The sequence below is a fragment of the Tubulanus polymorphus genome, chromosome 2 (genome assembly GCF_964204645.1).
Source record: "Tubulanus polymorphus chromosome 2, tnTubPoly1.2, whole genome shotgun sequence".
Lineage (NCBI taxonomy): Eukaryota > Metazoa > Nemertea > Palaeonemertea > Tubulaniformes > Tubulanidae > Tubulanus > Tubulanus polymorphus.
Window position 1 is genome coordinate 11,195,822 of NC_134026.1, and position 17,253 is coordinate 11,213,074.

At 36.6% G+C, this 17,253-nt stretch overlaps 1 protein-coding gene across 1 annotated transcript; it reads left to right on the forward strand.

The window, feature by feature from the left end:
- Positions 1 to 1,520: 1,520 nt before the first annotated feature.
- Positions 1,521 to 5,364, forward strand: LOC141898911 (uncharacterized). Its single transcript, XM_074785057.1, has 8 exons — positions 1,521 to 1,748; positions 1,888 to 1,998; positions 2,100 to 2,252; positions 2,433 to 2,666; positions 2,833 to 3,238; positions 3,620 to 3,681; positions 4,076 to 4,222; positions 4,864 to 5,364. Exons 1-8 carry the CDS (start codon positions 1,521 to 1,523, stop codon positions 5,362 to 5,364), a joined length of 1,842 nt encoding a protein of 613 aa, XP_074641158.1.
- The last annotated feature ends 11,889 nt before the right edge of the window (positions 5,365 to 17,253 follow it).

Consider the following 17,253-nt stretch of genomic DNA (forward strand, 5'->3'; position numbering starts at 1 on the left):
TACGATCTAGAAATTAACAGATCGTTGTTGGAAATACATTATTCGTCGTTTAAACATGTTAAATGGTTTTCAAGAAATTAAGAAAGAACGTTAAGTGTTCGGTCATTTCCTAACCCAAAATGTTGATATCCAATTACAGCTTCGTTCATTAGTAATGGTCTACGAGACTTGTTCAGCGATCCTAGAACGAAATAACTATACAATACATGATATGCAATCTTTGCAAAAAAATTGGCGGGCCCTTCTGCATCCACCTCTGTCTACCAGCAGGTATGAGGGCTTTCAACCGCGGATTGATACAGTATTATTTGGCAATGTCTATTTTCCTTGTCCTATACGTAGGCCATATGTCGTATATACGGAGCCCCGAAGCTGTCATGGTGAAAAATAAATCTCTTTTTTTGTGGGAATGAAATAATCTTTTCGCTCGAACGAAATCTATTTCGTGAGAATGAAATGATTTTTCCGTTTGGACAAAATAACGTTTTTGGTGGCAACGAAAATGTGTGACATGGAGACATGGTGAAAATTGTTGTTTCCTTACTAAACACTGTGGGTTAGGGGCGACTCACTGGCAATTAATCCCAGCCGTTTACAACTCAAGTCATTATCCATTATCCCATATTCAACCCTCCCCGAGGGTCGTCGTTAGTTTCAAGACGAGTTTGTCGATGACGTCATATGTAAATAATAACATCACCACGTGTCTACTCACTTTTCGGTAAGAACACGACACATTAAAATATTGTGGGCTCCCCGCCAAGATGGCTAATAATCAAAAAATGAGTCACAGTTTTGCGGTACCCAGTTTTGCTGATGTTTCACAGCAAATAGCCGATCACGAACGCGAAACAGCAGCTCATTTTACGATCGAGCACAAAGATATAAGGTTGTCGGAAATATAGGTAGGCCTACTGCTTGATACTGGCGCTGGCGGTATTCAACTTCAAATTCTACTAATAAAAAAGTTAGGTCCAACATTGGCAACAAGTTCCAAATCCAAGCTCTCGACTAGGCCTACTAAATTATCATAAGACTATATTAGTCAAGCATTCAGAAGCACTCACTCAAATTATCATAAGACTATACTAGTCTTATGATAATTTAGTAGGCCTAGTCGAGAGCTTGGATTTGGAACTTGTTGCCAATGTTGGACCTAACTTTTTTATTAGTAGAATTTGAAGTTGAATACCGCCAGCGGATTCAAGGGGCGGATTCAAGGGGCCGGGGGAGCAGGGCCAGGAGCGCTCCCCACTAAAAAAATTTCAAGGTGCGCTAAAAAAATTTGTTTTAATTTTTTAGTAAATTTTTTCTAAAACTTAACTAACCGTATTGGGTGTGTCTAAAATATGGTTGATGTTTTCCGGTGACTTTCCACCAGAAAAGCCCATAGATAGCTCTAAAATTGCATCAAATTTTTCCTGCTCCCCTCCTATAAAATAATTAGACCCTAGATCCGCCCCTGCGCCTGCCTTGATTCAAGTGATTGTGTCGTGAAGACTTGTAAACTAAACTTGAAGATGTTTCTTGGTATTACAGATTGGAGGCAGTGGTATAAAGAGAAACAAGAAAAACACCGGCCAATTCGATGGGAATCACAGCTAGGAAATAATGTAGGGGCTGCATCTATTGAATGGGATGGAACACCATTTATTTACATGGGTCGCCATGTACTGATATGTCATTTTGGTACCGATCATAATCTAAAGAAAAAACAAGAATTTAAAGAAAAACAAGATAAGAAAATGGTAAATTCATCCGATAATTTTTTCTGATCATTGATTACGATATAATATTGGACTGGGTACACAAATCTGTCCAACATGTTCTATGGAATTTTCTTTCGATTTCACCAGTATTGTTTAGGCTATCTTTTTCTCATTTAAGATGGATGACCATGTTTTTTTGAAACGACGAAATTTAGTGCAGTCCACAAACAAACTTGGCTGCAATGCCAGAATATACATTTCACAAATAGTGAGATTTCCCTTGATCAAGGTAGTCAAGCAACATTGAAATACTTCTTAAAATATTCATATTTGAAAGTGCCATACTTTATTTGATTCAAATAACAGGCTTTAATGTGGTTTCATTTTCAGATACCTGAAAATGTTAGAAAGCATAAAGTGAGTGCTTCTGAATGCTTGCGAAATGATTTGTCTGCTAATATAGATTCTGTGCATGGGGTTGTTCAGTTTGTTATTCGATTCCCGAGTTCTGAAGATCATACAAATCATCCCGTTTCTGGTGAAGTAAGTTGCCTATGTTGTGATTGCAGTATAATTGATTTGATAATTCCAGAGTTATTAAAACTTTTGATACAAGCACAATTTATATCTTTTGGATCATTTCAAATTTATCTAACTCTTCATAAAATATTGATGCCTTCAGTGTATACTGGTCCGATATCAATATGTGTCTATTCAATGCAGGGCGCTATGCTTCGTGAACCAGTATGTAGTGAAGTCAGAGACTACATCATAAAATTGACCAGAGAAGGTTTCAGAAAAGTGTCTGATACTATGAGATCTGTAAACAATTTTGTCAATAATGAATTATTTCGAGGTTTACCAAAACCTGATCCACTAAGGAGGAGATATTTTCCAACAAGAGATGATATTCGAAACATTATGATGAAAGCAAAAATGGAAAATCGACATAGCAAGGTTTGTATATCTTAGTTAGAGAGAAGCACTCAGTTTTCATTTGATACCTGATCACCAAGGAACAAGAGCTTGTGATTTTGACAATTGTTGTGCTCAAATTCCTTGCCAAAATTCCACACGTCCACACACTTTAAGAATGGCAAGTTATCTGTAATTTCTTTTGCAGAATGATCAAGAAAATCTGAAAATTGAATCAGAAAAGTGGATTGAAAATGGAGACTCTGTTTATTTCCGTCCTTCAGCTTTAAAAGAAGATGGCACTGCGGAAAACTTTTCGTTATGTTACCAATCACCATGGCAGAGGAGGCTGCTTTCACGTTATGGCAATGATCTTTGTCTGCTTGATGCTACATACATAACTTTGCGCTATGCATTACCATTATTTTTTCTTTGCGTGAGAACTAACGTCAACTACAGTGTAGTTGGGGTATTTCTTACTGAGAACGAATCTGCAGATAGCATACAGGAGGCATTAAGAGTATTTCAAAAGTGGAATCCAGACTGGAAACCCGCACAGTTTGCAACTGATTACAGTCTGGCAGAAATCAATGCCATTGAATCAACCTTTTCCGGTAGGTACCTGTAAGCACTGCTATTGACTGGTTAACAAAATGTACCTTCCAGTTTTGCGACTAGAACTTTTTTATCAGTTCTGTTAATGATCAAGTAGGCTTGTCAAATTGTTTATCATGATCTCATTCAATAGATCACTAACCCATATACCAGTACAAATGTTATTTTTTCATTGAAGACTTAACTTGGGGCTATACCACAAATACACTGTACACACGTTTATCAGTATAAGTTTTATTGGTTTCTTCCATAATCATACTCTAAACGAATGTCAATTTCTACAAAAACAACAATTTTACTTCTTTAAGATGGAAAGTATTAAGAATAGGATGTGTTGAGAAACAATATTGATCTATATTATATGATTCTAATTTTTACAGATGTTTCTGTTAAACTTTGCCAGTTCCACATGGAGAAGGCATGGAATGAATGGCTATCAAAGGCAAACCATGGAGTTCCTGTCGGTATGTTCAGCCTTACTCTCTTTTTCATATCACATTACTAGTTCTATTTGATTTGATTATGATGATAAAACCTCATATATACACCTTGATTTATAGAGTACAGAGAAGATGTCAAAAGGATGTTTCGTAACGTTCAATCAGCTACGGATGAAATACAATTTAATGCAGCATACAATGTCTTACAGCAGTCACATATTTGAAAATCCAATGTAAATTTAAGAAATTGGTCCACTGGCACTTGGATTTCTGAGAAGAAAGTAAGCGCAATTTCGAGACAATAGGTGATATCGAAAATTCATAAAGACTAGTCTTTATGAATTTCTGGTGATATGTATATCCTGACTGAATAATTTTTCAATACGTTTATCGCAGGAGATGGTTTGCTGCATATCTGAAACTGAACAGGATGTCATGTGTAAGAACAACAAATTGTTTCGTAACGTTCAATCAGCTACGGATGAAATACAATTTAATGCAGCATACAATGTCTTACAGCAGTCACATATTTGTAAATCCAATGTAAATTTAAGAAATTGGTCCACTGGCACTTGGATTTCTGAGAAGAAAGTAAGCGCAATTTCGAGACAATAGGTGATATCGAAAATTCATAAAGACTAGTCTTTATGAATTTCTGGTGATATGTATATCCTGACTGAATAATTTTTCAATACGTTTATCGCAGGAGATGGGTTGCTGCATATCTGAAACTGAACAGGATGTCATGTGTAAGAACAACAAATGGCGTTGAGCGTCAGAATGAGACGCTCAAGTACACATATCTTTCTGGATACAAAAATTGCACTCTAAAAATGTTCCTGGAATGACTTTGGGCATTTGTATATATCAAATCCTATCTAAGCGAGCTGATGAATGTTATTGTCAATTCATATATCCCAGATTCCTATAAAAGGTGAGGAATTTTCATAGTGTAAATTCTTATGAAATGAGTATTTTTGATTTTATTTTCTAATCAAAAATAGAAAAATGAAGCTGATAATTTTCCATTATTACCGTATTTGTACTATAATGCTGTTTTTTTCAGATATGTGGAACTGAATACATTTTCACCCAGCACATATAGAAAATATTCAAATGATATTCCTCTTTTCCTTCAAAATCGACCTCGCAATTTCGTTAATCATGTTTCGTTTCGTTGGCAGAATTCAATTGAAAATGTGGATATCACCAAAGTAAGCGATCGTCTCTACCACGTGGTAAGCAACGCTCGCACTTACACATTGACCTTAGGTACAGAAAATAGCTTGCCTGCATGCACTTGTAAAGACTGGATCATTCATATGTTACCATGTAAGCACTTCTGCGCTATATTCAAATACGTTGAAGGTTGTTCCTGGAATGACTTGGGGCATTTGTATATATCAAATCCTATCTTTAGCCTCGATCCTGCTTGTGTCCCACATGTTAAAGATGCTTCTGCGCCTATTTGTAATGATTCTGAAAAAATTGGGATATCCGATGAACCGGTTGGTGATTTTAGTGGGGCAAATGATGACAACATTGTCGTGGATAGTTTAGATCTCCCAGCACGCAGAGTGTCTCATAAGCTACGTTCCCGAAGAGAATGCCTAGACATCCTGAAAACGATGATTGACTATGTTCATATCCTTGACGAAAATGACCTTGAATCACTAGCTGGTTGAACTGACGGCAATGCGAAACGATACATTTCTTAAATTACCAATAAATGGGGAGTTGGTTTGTGGCCAGTCTCCGGAAAAGAAAAAGAAAACAATTGGGAAACGAAAATCTGAAGATTCTCTGTACTATCCTCTGAAAAAACATGCTCAAAGAAGTGGAAGTAACAGCTATAAAAAACGATTCGGTGTCACAGCTGATGGATTTAAAAACTTTATTAATGTTGATTTTAAGACTGTTTCAAGTGGTGTAATTGCCAAGGAATCATCTAATACAAATAATTGTACACCTATGAATCGAGTAAGGACACAAAAGTCTACATTTGCATTACCATTGCTGACACCAATGGACCATATTTCTTCGCAAGCTATTCCTGTTTCATCCCCTCAAGACAAGGTTGTACGGACACCAGATCAATCGGATTCTTCTGATTTAGGTATTTTGATCAAGAAGTCTATCATGTTAACAAACATTGATGCCGTTATTTTGAGGAAAGATGGATGGCTCTCAGACAGACACATTCATGCGGCGCAGTTATTAGTTAAAGAAGAATTCCCCTTTATTGCTGACGATGCTGTTCAGATACACAACATTGGACAGCACTGGCTTATTTCGACAAGTTTTTGGGGTGTTATATCTATTTATGATTCAATGGAACCCGTGCACCGAATGCATTTCTTAGGCATCAGTTCTGTCAGTTATATAGGAATGTGTGTCAATCGCGCCGTTCGTATTTGAATTAGCTGCGTTGTCATTGCACCCGTCAACAAATTTGTTTGATTTGGAGATGGATGGATGGATGGATGGATGGATGGATGGATGGATGGATGGATGGATGGATGGATGGATGGATGGATGGATGGATGGATGGATGGATGGATGGATGGATGGATGGATGGATGGATGGATGGATGGATGGATGGATGGATGGATGGATGGATGGATGGATGGATGGATGGATGGATGGATGGATGGATGGATGGATGGATGGATGGATGGATGGAACACGTTCCCAAATGTTTTGATACTTTCTCAGTTTGTATCAAAAATATTGCCAATTTCTGGTCATTGAGTCCTGAAAAATGATAAATTTACAGCGCAAAATCGTACAAACGTGTCAATTATACTTCTAAACACTTTATTTGCGGACCAGTTTATGAATTGAGCGTGGGCCATAGAGCGCCATATCCGCCTGTGATCTCGACTTTCAATTTATTACGTAAGCTATTCGTGAACAAAATGCGGCCGGCGCACAATAGAAACTTCGCTCTATGTATTCTTTCATTACCGCCGACAAAGAGGACCGATATTTCGCAAATTGGATTCGGGAGGTGTAAACCTCCCAAGGTCAAATCACTAAAATTGTGACCTTCGTGGAGATTATCTAAAAAGCCGATGGTAATCAAATTTAGCAGAACTTTTTACCCAAACGTTTAATGGTTTGAAAATCTTTCAATGGCATTCCTAAGTATTTGATGAAAGTTGAGAAATCATAAGATATTCATATAACCATGGACTCTAAAACCTAAATCGTTTAAGAGTCCCTGGTATAAAAAAAAAACTTTGCATAACGAAGAAGCAAAAATTCGAATCTGATTCATCTGTTTGGAATTGATTCTTATGAAATGGAAACAAATGCGTGAGCACTACTCATTGATTCGTTCATTATTGTACAATATGTTTCATTTGTTGACCGTAAGACGTTGACATTATGTCAATTTCATTCAATTTACTTTGCGGCTTTACAACGGCTATTTCACTGGTTCTGCGTGATGAGATAATTCTGATTAAAGTTATTGTATTAATTTCTATATGTATATACGTAATGATACTCTTTCTGAATAAAGGATGCACGTTATTCGAATCCCCACCATTGTTCTCTACAATGTACGTTAATCAAACTCACGATAAAACCAGAGCCAAAACCATGGACTCAAAAACGAAGAATCCGTGGTCAAACATACAATTCTAATTTCCCCGTTAGTTCACTGATGCCGTCAGTTTCTATCGAATGCAAGGATTCTAGCCAATCAGAGAGGCGCATGCAAACATCCATTGGCATGTAAGTTATAGTACAACTTAGACAATAATAAAGGTGCGAGCCAATGTCAGTAACTAGAATATGTTCTTTCATCAAATATAAATAACTCAGCAGTAGTCAGTTAGTTGAGTTTGTTTGACTTGTTTTGTATTTCATCAATAAATCTATTTCATTCTATTTTAAAGTACAAACTAAACGCTTGAATTGCTTATAACACGACCAGGTATGAATTAGAATAGATTGGCTTAATATTTCGAATGCAAATTTGGCGATTAAGCAATCGGAAATTCGAAGTGCTTGAGAAATTTTTCAATACGCCCATTACTTCGAATAGCGATAAGTTCATTGACACATGTGACCATTGTTTTGTTACTTTCGATAGCGATTCGAATAAGCTATGCGACAGCTAACGGCACAATCGCAATATCAACAGAAGTTCATTTTATCCTACATGATGAGGCTAAATTCAGTGAAATCGATCGTGTTCTGAAATATATATTTTCCTGGATACATTTTGTTTATTGTAGCTATTCTATGCGGTTTATACATTAACCTGCTATAACATATTGACCGTTTTCAAGAACCCAAAAATTACAATTTTCTGGGAATCTGTTTTTTCCAAAAACAACCCAAACCCGAAATTGTGTACAGTTAGTACGCAGCGTATATAATGTCGGATTAGAGAATATTGAAAAAACTTAGAAAAAGTTCAGTGAAGGAAAATAAGCTCAGCAGTGACAAATTGTCATTTCATCTCCTTCACGTGATTAATTGATGTCCAAATATGTTCTACCGTGAAAACTCTGCATTTAGCGTCAAACGAATTTTTGTATACGTATCTCAGGATGCATGCTCTTCAAAAAGGTAGCCTATTAGGAAAAAACTTATCCGGTAAAATCCTAATTTGTCCTAAACGATATTCCAACTATTATTTTGTTAATTATTCAATTATCATCACTAACTGGGTAAGTTAGTTGAACTTACATAAAGATATATCATTAGGGACACTTCAATTTCACACCATTCAATATCATAAGGGAACAAAATTCTTTGAAACTTGGTTAATGGTAGTTCTTAAGACTAGGTTTTGTTTCCGGAATTTACTAAATGTACCAATTCTAATAATTCACTCATTGAAGCTTCTATACATCAGAAGCGAAAGCTCGTGCGTCGAAATAAATAGTTAACCTTTAAAGTACTACTCGTCTCTTCATTTAAATTCAAATAATATAAGTCTTTATTGATTCTTTTTTTGTTGGAATATGCATAACTTTTTCTGGGCAAATTTCTATATTCTGTCAAGTCATGGACGTTTTAGAGTCCATGGTCAAGGTATTTTGGCTATAACGAATATAACTAACTCCCTGGGGCAACGATGTGGCTGATGAAATGATCTCTCCCATTGTAATCCCACCATTTAATTACTCATTGTATAACAACTCTCACAATTAAGCCTCGGACTCTTCAACGAATTATGAGTGCATGCTTTAGTATAGGCTCTGATATAGAGCATATTGTCTTGATTTAGAACATGTATGCATAAACTCTAGGCTGCAAAGAAATACGTATTCAGCGGCTCTAATCGAGTTAAATCTTTCGTGATAGATTAACACAGAAAGGCGGCACCCAATCGCTGCTTATTGACATTAGGCACAAGTCACTGTTATGTTCATTAGTAAAACTAATATAGAATTACAAGTGAGGAGGGAAAATGTATAAATTGAATTTATAAATGAATTTATAAGAATTTTCTGGGAATCTGTTTTTTCCAAAAACAACCCAAACCCGAAATTGTGTACAGTTAGTACGCAGCGTATATAATGTCGGATTAGAGAATATTGAAAAAACTTAGAAAAAGTTCAGTGAAGGAAAATAAGCTCAGCAGTGACAAATTGTCATTTCATCTCCTTCACGTGATTAATTGATGTCCAAATATGTTCTACCGTGAAAACTCTGCATTTAGCGTCAAACGAATTTTTGTATACGTATCTCAGGATGCATGCTCTTCAAAAAGGTAGCCTATTAGGAAAAAACTTATCCGGTAAAATCCTAATTTGTCCTAAACGATATTCCAACTATTATTTTGTTAATTATTCAACTATCATCACTAACTGGGTAAGTTAGTTGAACTTACATAAAGATATATCATTAGGGACACTTCAATTTCACACCATTCAATATCATAAGGGAACAAAATTCTTTGAAACTTGGTTAATGGTAGTTCTTAAGACTAGGTTTTGTTTCCGGAATTTACTAAATGTACCAATTCTAATAATTCACTCATTGAAGCTTCTATACATCAGAAGCGAAAGCTCGTGCGTCGAAATAAATAGTTAACCTTTAAAGTACTACTCGTCTCTTCATTTAAATTCAAATAATATAAGTCTTAATTGATTCTTTTTTTGTTGGAATATGCATAACTTTTTCTGGGCAAATTTCTATATTCTGTCAAGTCATGGACGTTTTAGAGTCCATGGTCAAGGTATTTTGGCTATAACGAATATAACTAACTCCCTGGGGCAACGATGTGGCTGATGAAATGATCTCTCCCATTGTAATCCCACCATTTAATTACTCATTGTATAACAACTCTCACAATTAAGCCTCGGACTCTTCAACGAATTATGAGTGCATGCTTTAGTATAGGCTCTGATATAGAGCATATTGTCTTGATTTAGAACATGTATGCATAAACTCTAGGCTGCAAAGAAATACGTATTCAGCGGCTCTAATCGAGTTAAATCTTTCGTGATAGATTAACACAGAAAGGCGGCACCCAATCGCTGCTTATTGACATTAGGCACAAGTCACTGTTATGTTCATTAGTAAAACTAATATAGAATTACAAGTGAGGAGGGAAAATGTATAAATTGAATTTATAAATGAATTTATAAGAATTTAGCATGCATCGGAGTGCACTTAAATTGGATTATTACAAAATAACTCACTTCAAAATTTATGATATTGTTTCATTGATATTTATTACTTTAAAGCGATTCACTTTAAGAACTTTGGTCAACAATAAGTCTGACCTGCAAATCAAATCATCGGGAGACAAAATACTGTTTCAAAAAATCATATTGCTAATACATTCCTAATCTTAACCTTTCGCCATAAACCTACTGGATTTAGGGCCTGGGGTAAAATCTAGGTAAAATCCTCACTTGGCGAATTTTTCAAGAACATTTGAAAGCACGATATTTATTCAAACATATTCATCCACAATACAACTGCAATATATTTAACTGTGCATTGATCTCTTTTGAGGAAATAAATCTTTAAATAAATTCATAGAATAAATGAAATTAATGAACTTTTTATTCATACTATCTTTTCATATTCTTATTCATACTATATTTTAATTCGAACTAAATAACTCTTTTTAACTTGTGGTATAGTATGCTTATGATATGGATTCGATTTACGTATCAATATTTTCATGTTGACGGGGGCCTGATGATGGCTAATAGCATTAGCCGAAACATTGCTCGTAGAACATTTGATTTTTAGCTGAATTCATTGTGGGATTTGTCTCGTTATTCACCATACACGGATATTGTGTATTTTCTTCTCATTTTCATGTTGGTTTTGAACAACTTAAATTTTGCGATTCTAATCCCTTATTAACTTTAGATGACAGTAATACCTTCAATTTACATGTAAAATATGATCACTGCTGAAAGTGTAATAAGGAATATATATTTACTCCAGTGACAATATTTTGATTCAAAGATTTAATTCAATCATCTAGTCCGAGTCTGTATGGTAAAACCTCTGGCTAACCAAGAGCTAACCGAATACCGACAATAGAAGGTGGTCGCTTAAAAATTAGTTAATTTACGCAACAGGAATCTATCTTGATTTCAAGGGCACTTCAATTAATCGTTTCAATAGTGACCACTGTAAATTAGCCAGTAGTTTCAACGACCGAATTCAATCAACCGATTCGTATCCTAAGAATGAGAATTGTATCTAACCACAGTAGTTATTCCTCATCAAACGTTCGTTCATCATATTATACATCTATACATCATTACTATCATCTTCAGTTAATAGAAGTGCAATAAAATCTTGAATCTATGAGTTGAGTTTTTTTGAACATAATAAATTGTGTTGATTTTATGTTAAATCAAATATTGGGAATATTTTACCGGGGGATTTTTACTTTGGGGATAATAAGCTAAATTATTTTATATCATCGGTTTTCAGTAAGAAAAAAAAACAACTATTAATCTTAACTACACTTATATTCCTTTTGGAACATTAAGATTCTTTCATTGAATTTAATATGTTATTTCGTACATAGTTCATCACAGTGCGTCATTCACGCTTAAATGTACAAAACTTCTTTACAGAGTTCAAAATATAAACCAACAATCTCATCTCAAGCATGTACTAGCGCTGACGCTATGGGATAAAACCAAGTCTCGATTCATTGCCTAAAATGTGGGTACATTCATTCAAATCAGGACTAAAATACGCTTATATGAATATCTTGCATGATATCATTTTACATTACGGGTGTCTCATAGGCCTGGTTTTACTTGTACATTGTCATCAATTGATTAAACATCCCAAGTAACTTCTTTATTTACTTATGGCTTAATCACTGGTATTCAATAGCTAGTCGGCTATAGAAAGACTAACCCGATAAAATTCTATTAACCGTTCGTCCAGAGTCGAACACTCGCGCGTTAATTCCCAACGATTTTAAAGAAAGAAAATGATTGCATGAAATCTACTTTTCGTATCAATCGGCGTCCAATCTCTTAAACCATCCTAAACACAGTAGTGTAGTAGTTTGTGTCTATTTGCTTTTGCTGATGTCATTTAACATAACAATGGAAATGTATTCGTTTATTTGGAAATTATATGAAGATATGGAGTAATCATGTGACAAATCAAATTGTTACTGCAAGGCAAAACATAGCGCACTTCAGATATATGATATGGCCTTAAAGACTTTTCATATATTAACAGTCCAGTTTAACGTCTATTGATATGAATGGTCCAGTTTTGATATGACTGTCGCAACAGTTGGAATAAAACCTATGAAATCTAGGGGCATTTATCTCATGAAATTTAGATTTGAGATAATTGTATTGTATTGTATGAGGATTAAACATTTCAATGGCTGGTGATTATTTGTGATGAAGTAATCAGTGAGATGGACTGTGATTGAGGCACTCGGGTCAGATAATATTTTTAGATAAAACAGTGCATTTGTTAAAGCAGAACACATGATTTTAAACTATATATAAGTAGCTAAACCGTTAATTTTCATTCCTAACTTTTCATCACTCCCGATTATCAAAAATAATTCAACAGTTTGATTAACGGATAGTTGCAGTTAACAACATTTCTATCTGATAGAGAAGGTATACAGGTATACAGAGGAACAAGAAAAGAACATCCAACTAGACACTGAAAAATCTTTATTCGGGTTTTTTACCTGGGGCCTTTACCTTGGGGTATATTTAACAAGGGGATTTTTACTGAAAGGGACCTTTACGGGGCGAGTTTTTACCCGATCACATCGATTATTGAATGACATGTTCGATAAAATCATGACAAAAACTGGTATCACTGGTACAATTTGCTAATTTTCGCTGTTTGGGTGGTTCTGTAGACTATTGGCTATACCGTTGGTAACTGACTAGCTATTTGTATCACTGATCGGACTGTGAAAATATAGCTTTGACAAAACCACAACGAGAAATGAATCAAATGCAATATTTTACTCGAAAACGAGCTTAACCACGGAATCAGTAACGTTTTTTTACAGTCCATGGCTGAAATGACGCTATTGAAAAAATCAATGAGAAATACTGCCTCCGATTTTTATGACGAAAATATAGGAATGAATTCTGAACAGAATCAAATCAGGTTGTTCTTATTGGTATTGTGTATACATTTCATTTATTAGATATTTCACGTAATTCGTGTAATTAGGAAAAACTCGATCCAATAATTGGTTTTTCTTTCGGTTTTACGTAATTTACAACTTACCAAATATGGACTACATGGTTTGACATTAAAACCAGCGAGCATTATGGTATCAAGTTCAACCAAAATTGATAACGATCGGCCTTTCGTAGAATCTCCCTGAAGGTCACAATTTTAGTAAATTGACCTTGGGAGGTTTAAACCTCCCGAATCCAATTAGCAAAATATCGGTCCTCTATGTCGGCGACAATAAAAGTACCCTGCGCGTAACTTTCTATTGTGCGCCTGCCGCGTTTTGGGCACGAGTAGCTTACGTAATCCTAATTGAAAGTTGAGATCACAGGCAGATATTGAGGTCTATGGCCCACACATAACATCATAAATTGGTCAGGAAATAAAGTGTTTTGAGGTATAGATGACACGTTTGTACGATTTTACACTGTAAATTTATCATTTTTCAGGACTTAAGGACCAAAAATCGGCAATATTTTTGATACAAACTGAGAAAGTATCAAAACATTTGAGAACGCGTTATGGATGGATGGATGGATGGATGGATGGATGGATGGATGGATGGATGGATGGATGGATGGATGGATGGATGGATGGATGGATGGATGGATGGATGGATGGATGGATGGATGGATGGATGGATGGATGGATGGATGGATGGATGGATGGATGGATGGATGGATGGATGGATGGATGGATGGATGGATGGATGGATGGATGGATGGATGGATGGATGGATGGATGGATGGATGGATGGATGGATGGATGGATGGATGGATGGATGGATGGATGGATGGATGGATGGATGGATGGATGGATGGATGGATGGATGGATGGATGGATGGATGGATGGATGGATGGATGGATGGATGGATGGATGGATGGATGGATGGATGGATGGATGGATGGATGGATGGATGGATGGATGGATGGATGGATGGATGGATGGATGGATGGATGGATGGATGGATGGATGGATGGATGGATGGATGGATGGATGGATGGATGGATGGATGGATGGATGGATGGATGGATGGATGGATGGATGGATGGATGGATGGATGGATGGATGGATGGATGGATGGATGGATGGATGGATGGATGGATGGATGGATGGATGGATGGATGGATGGATGGATGGATGGATGGATGGATGGATGGATGGATGGATGGATGGATGGATGGATGGATGGATGGATGGATGGATGGATGGATGGATGGATGGATGGATGGATGGATGGATGGATGGATGGATGGATGGATGGATGGATGGATGGATGGATGGATGGATGGATGGATGGATGGATGGATGGATGGATGGATGGATGGATGGATGGATGGATGGATGGATGGATGGATGGATGGATGGATGGATGGATGGATGGATGGATGGATGGATGGATGGATGGATGGATGGATGGATGGATGGATGGATGGATGGATGGATGGATGGATGGATGGATGGATGGATGGATGGATGGATGGATGGATGGATGGATGGATGGATGGATGGATGGATGGATGGATGGATGGATGGATGGATGGATGGATGGATGGATGGATGGATGGATGGATGGATGGATGGATGGATGGATGGATGGATGGATGGATGGATGGATGGATGGATGGATGGATGGATGGATGGATGGATGGATGGATGGATGGATGGATATTTAATATACATATTTAATATAGTTAACTTCAACTTACTCAGACATGGCAAAAAACCAAGACATTTTTCTGATCTTTAACTGGGAATTCACCGACCTCGGACCCATTTTGCCATTCCCAGTTTGTCTGAGTTAGGCGAGATTTACTGCATATAAAATCGATGAATTTCATTTCTATGAAAGTGTATATGAAATATATGAACTATATTTTTTTAATATTTTCCCTGCTCACTTGGAGGAAAGGGCGGCGCGCGTACCTGCCTCTCCAGTGTACGTGGGTATTACGGAAAATGCAAAATTGTAGGCAAAAAAATTCCTACTTTCTTAGGGAAATTCTTGCAAAAGGGGCACCTGATTTGTTTAAAAGGGCAAGATTTTCTTGGCATAAGGGACGTTCTCAAACATACCAAAACCACATCATACCAGCAGTTTTAGCCGTTTTTATTGAAGAATAGATAACACTTGGAAAGAGATTAATTGGTTAGAGGGCTGTCAGAAACACCCAAGATTTGAAAAATATCTTGGGGGTTGCAAAGCCCGTGATTGCCCAGTTAACCAACCGAACGACTCGGCAGCCAGCGAAGCAAATAATACTCGTAAGAACCGTGATTCCGAGGATAATGTTAATTCAATTGATAAAATTCTGTTATTCGGTGACTCTAATTTACGGGACAGCGAAGTTCCCACAGGCGTTTATGAAACGATATCTTCACTCCTCGATAAAGCCGATACCGTGGTTCCTGATGCGTCATCCGCTATTGATGTACCTACACACCTGGGTCCAGTTCCACAGTTCTGAGTTAAGATTTGACTCGTAGTTAACTCATCGAAAATGAGTCAGTTCCACAGCTCCGAGTTAAGATTTGACTCTGAGTTAACTCATTGAAAGGGAACTAACTTAAACTCGGACTGGACTGTGGAACTGGATCCTGGATACCGACGATGAAAACGAAAACCAGAATGACACTGACGCAGTCCAGTAAACATATTAGCGTTAGCTACGGCTACAGAGCATAACCCTAATGCGCACGTTCGTCTATCCAGTTTCCCCAAAAAGGAGGCCTCAAAATCGGCAAGGAATTTGATACGGCTACGTTAAGTAACATGAGTAACTTTAATGAACCAGACATATATAATTTTTTACTTTATTTCTCCTGATCACCAGGGAGTTCTTTATTTTTCTCACATTGTTAGTAGTGTGAAGACGTAAATAGGCTTACTTATTTTTCAAGTTTAATGAATATGGTGTATTTAGGGTTTCTGCTGCTTTCGTAGAAACCCTCTTGTAATTCTGTTGATTATTATTATTATTATTGTTAATTTTCCACTTTCCAGCCAACGATTTTTCATAAAATATAACTCCTCTGGGATTCGTCTTCTAACAGCTTATAAACGTAATTTTCAATTCAGTCAGAAATATAACTCAGCGCCTGACCATTTCGAATTTGCGTATAGTTATTCATAATGAATTAATCCCGCGTAATTACCGGGTCTAAGCAGCGACAAGAATGACACAAAGAATCGTCATCCATTGATAAAAGTGCAACCCGAAAAGCCTAAAATTACCGGACGACCTTGAGCATCAACTCAACCGTTAATCACGGATTCGGAGACGCGTCAATTCTCGCTATCTGATTCATATAATATGAACGAATCAAAAAGCCGCCATTTTGTTTTCGCAAATCACGTTATCGGACTGATATAAGTCCTGATCCGTCATTTCCCGTTTCTGTTCCATCTATCGCCTCTTTATGATTGGCATAAACCTCAACAATAGAACATCAGATATTGAAATCCTAAATCAAATTACTACAGATCGTGAGCAGTGGAAAAATAAAGTACACAACATCATGGCGCAGCGGCGCTTGCTGATGTAACTGATGACTATCGCCGCCATTTTGTACCACCAGTATATCTTCCGATTGGCAGATGAACTCAACATTACATAAATCGCTTCAAAGACATCGACGCAGTTGATGCCACATCCATGTTCGAATCCCGACGATGCAATAATTTTGTTACCTATAATTCCATCTTTGTGATTGGAGTAAATTAATGTTCATTAATTATAAGTTCGTTTTCAAAGTTGTTATACTTTAAACATAATATGTACAATATGTAAACTGTCACTGATAAATGAAAACAAAAACAACTTTGTTTAAAATGGTTGTTTATTTCTGAATGCAAATTCCTCACTGAACAAATTGATGCATCAAGGTAGTTAG

Coding starts and splice junctions, on each gene's coding strand:
- LOC141898911 (XM_074785057.1), top strand. CDS start 1,521: ATGTTTCTTGGTATTACAGATTGGAGGCAGTGGTATAAAGAGAAACAA. Junction 1,749..1,887: donor AAAAACAAGATAAGAAAATG/GTAAATTCATCC, acceptor TTCTCATTTAAG/ATGGATGACCATGTTTTTTT. Junction 2,253..2,432: donor ATCATCCCGTTTCTGGTGAA/GTAAGTTGCCTA, acceptor TATTCAATGCAG/GGCGCTATGCTTCGTGAACC.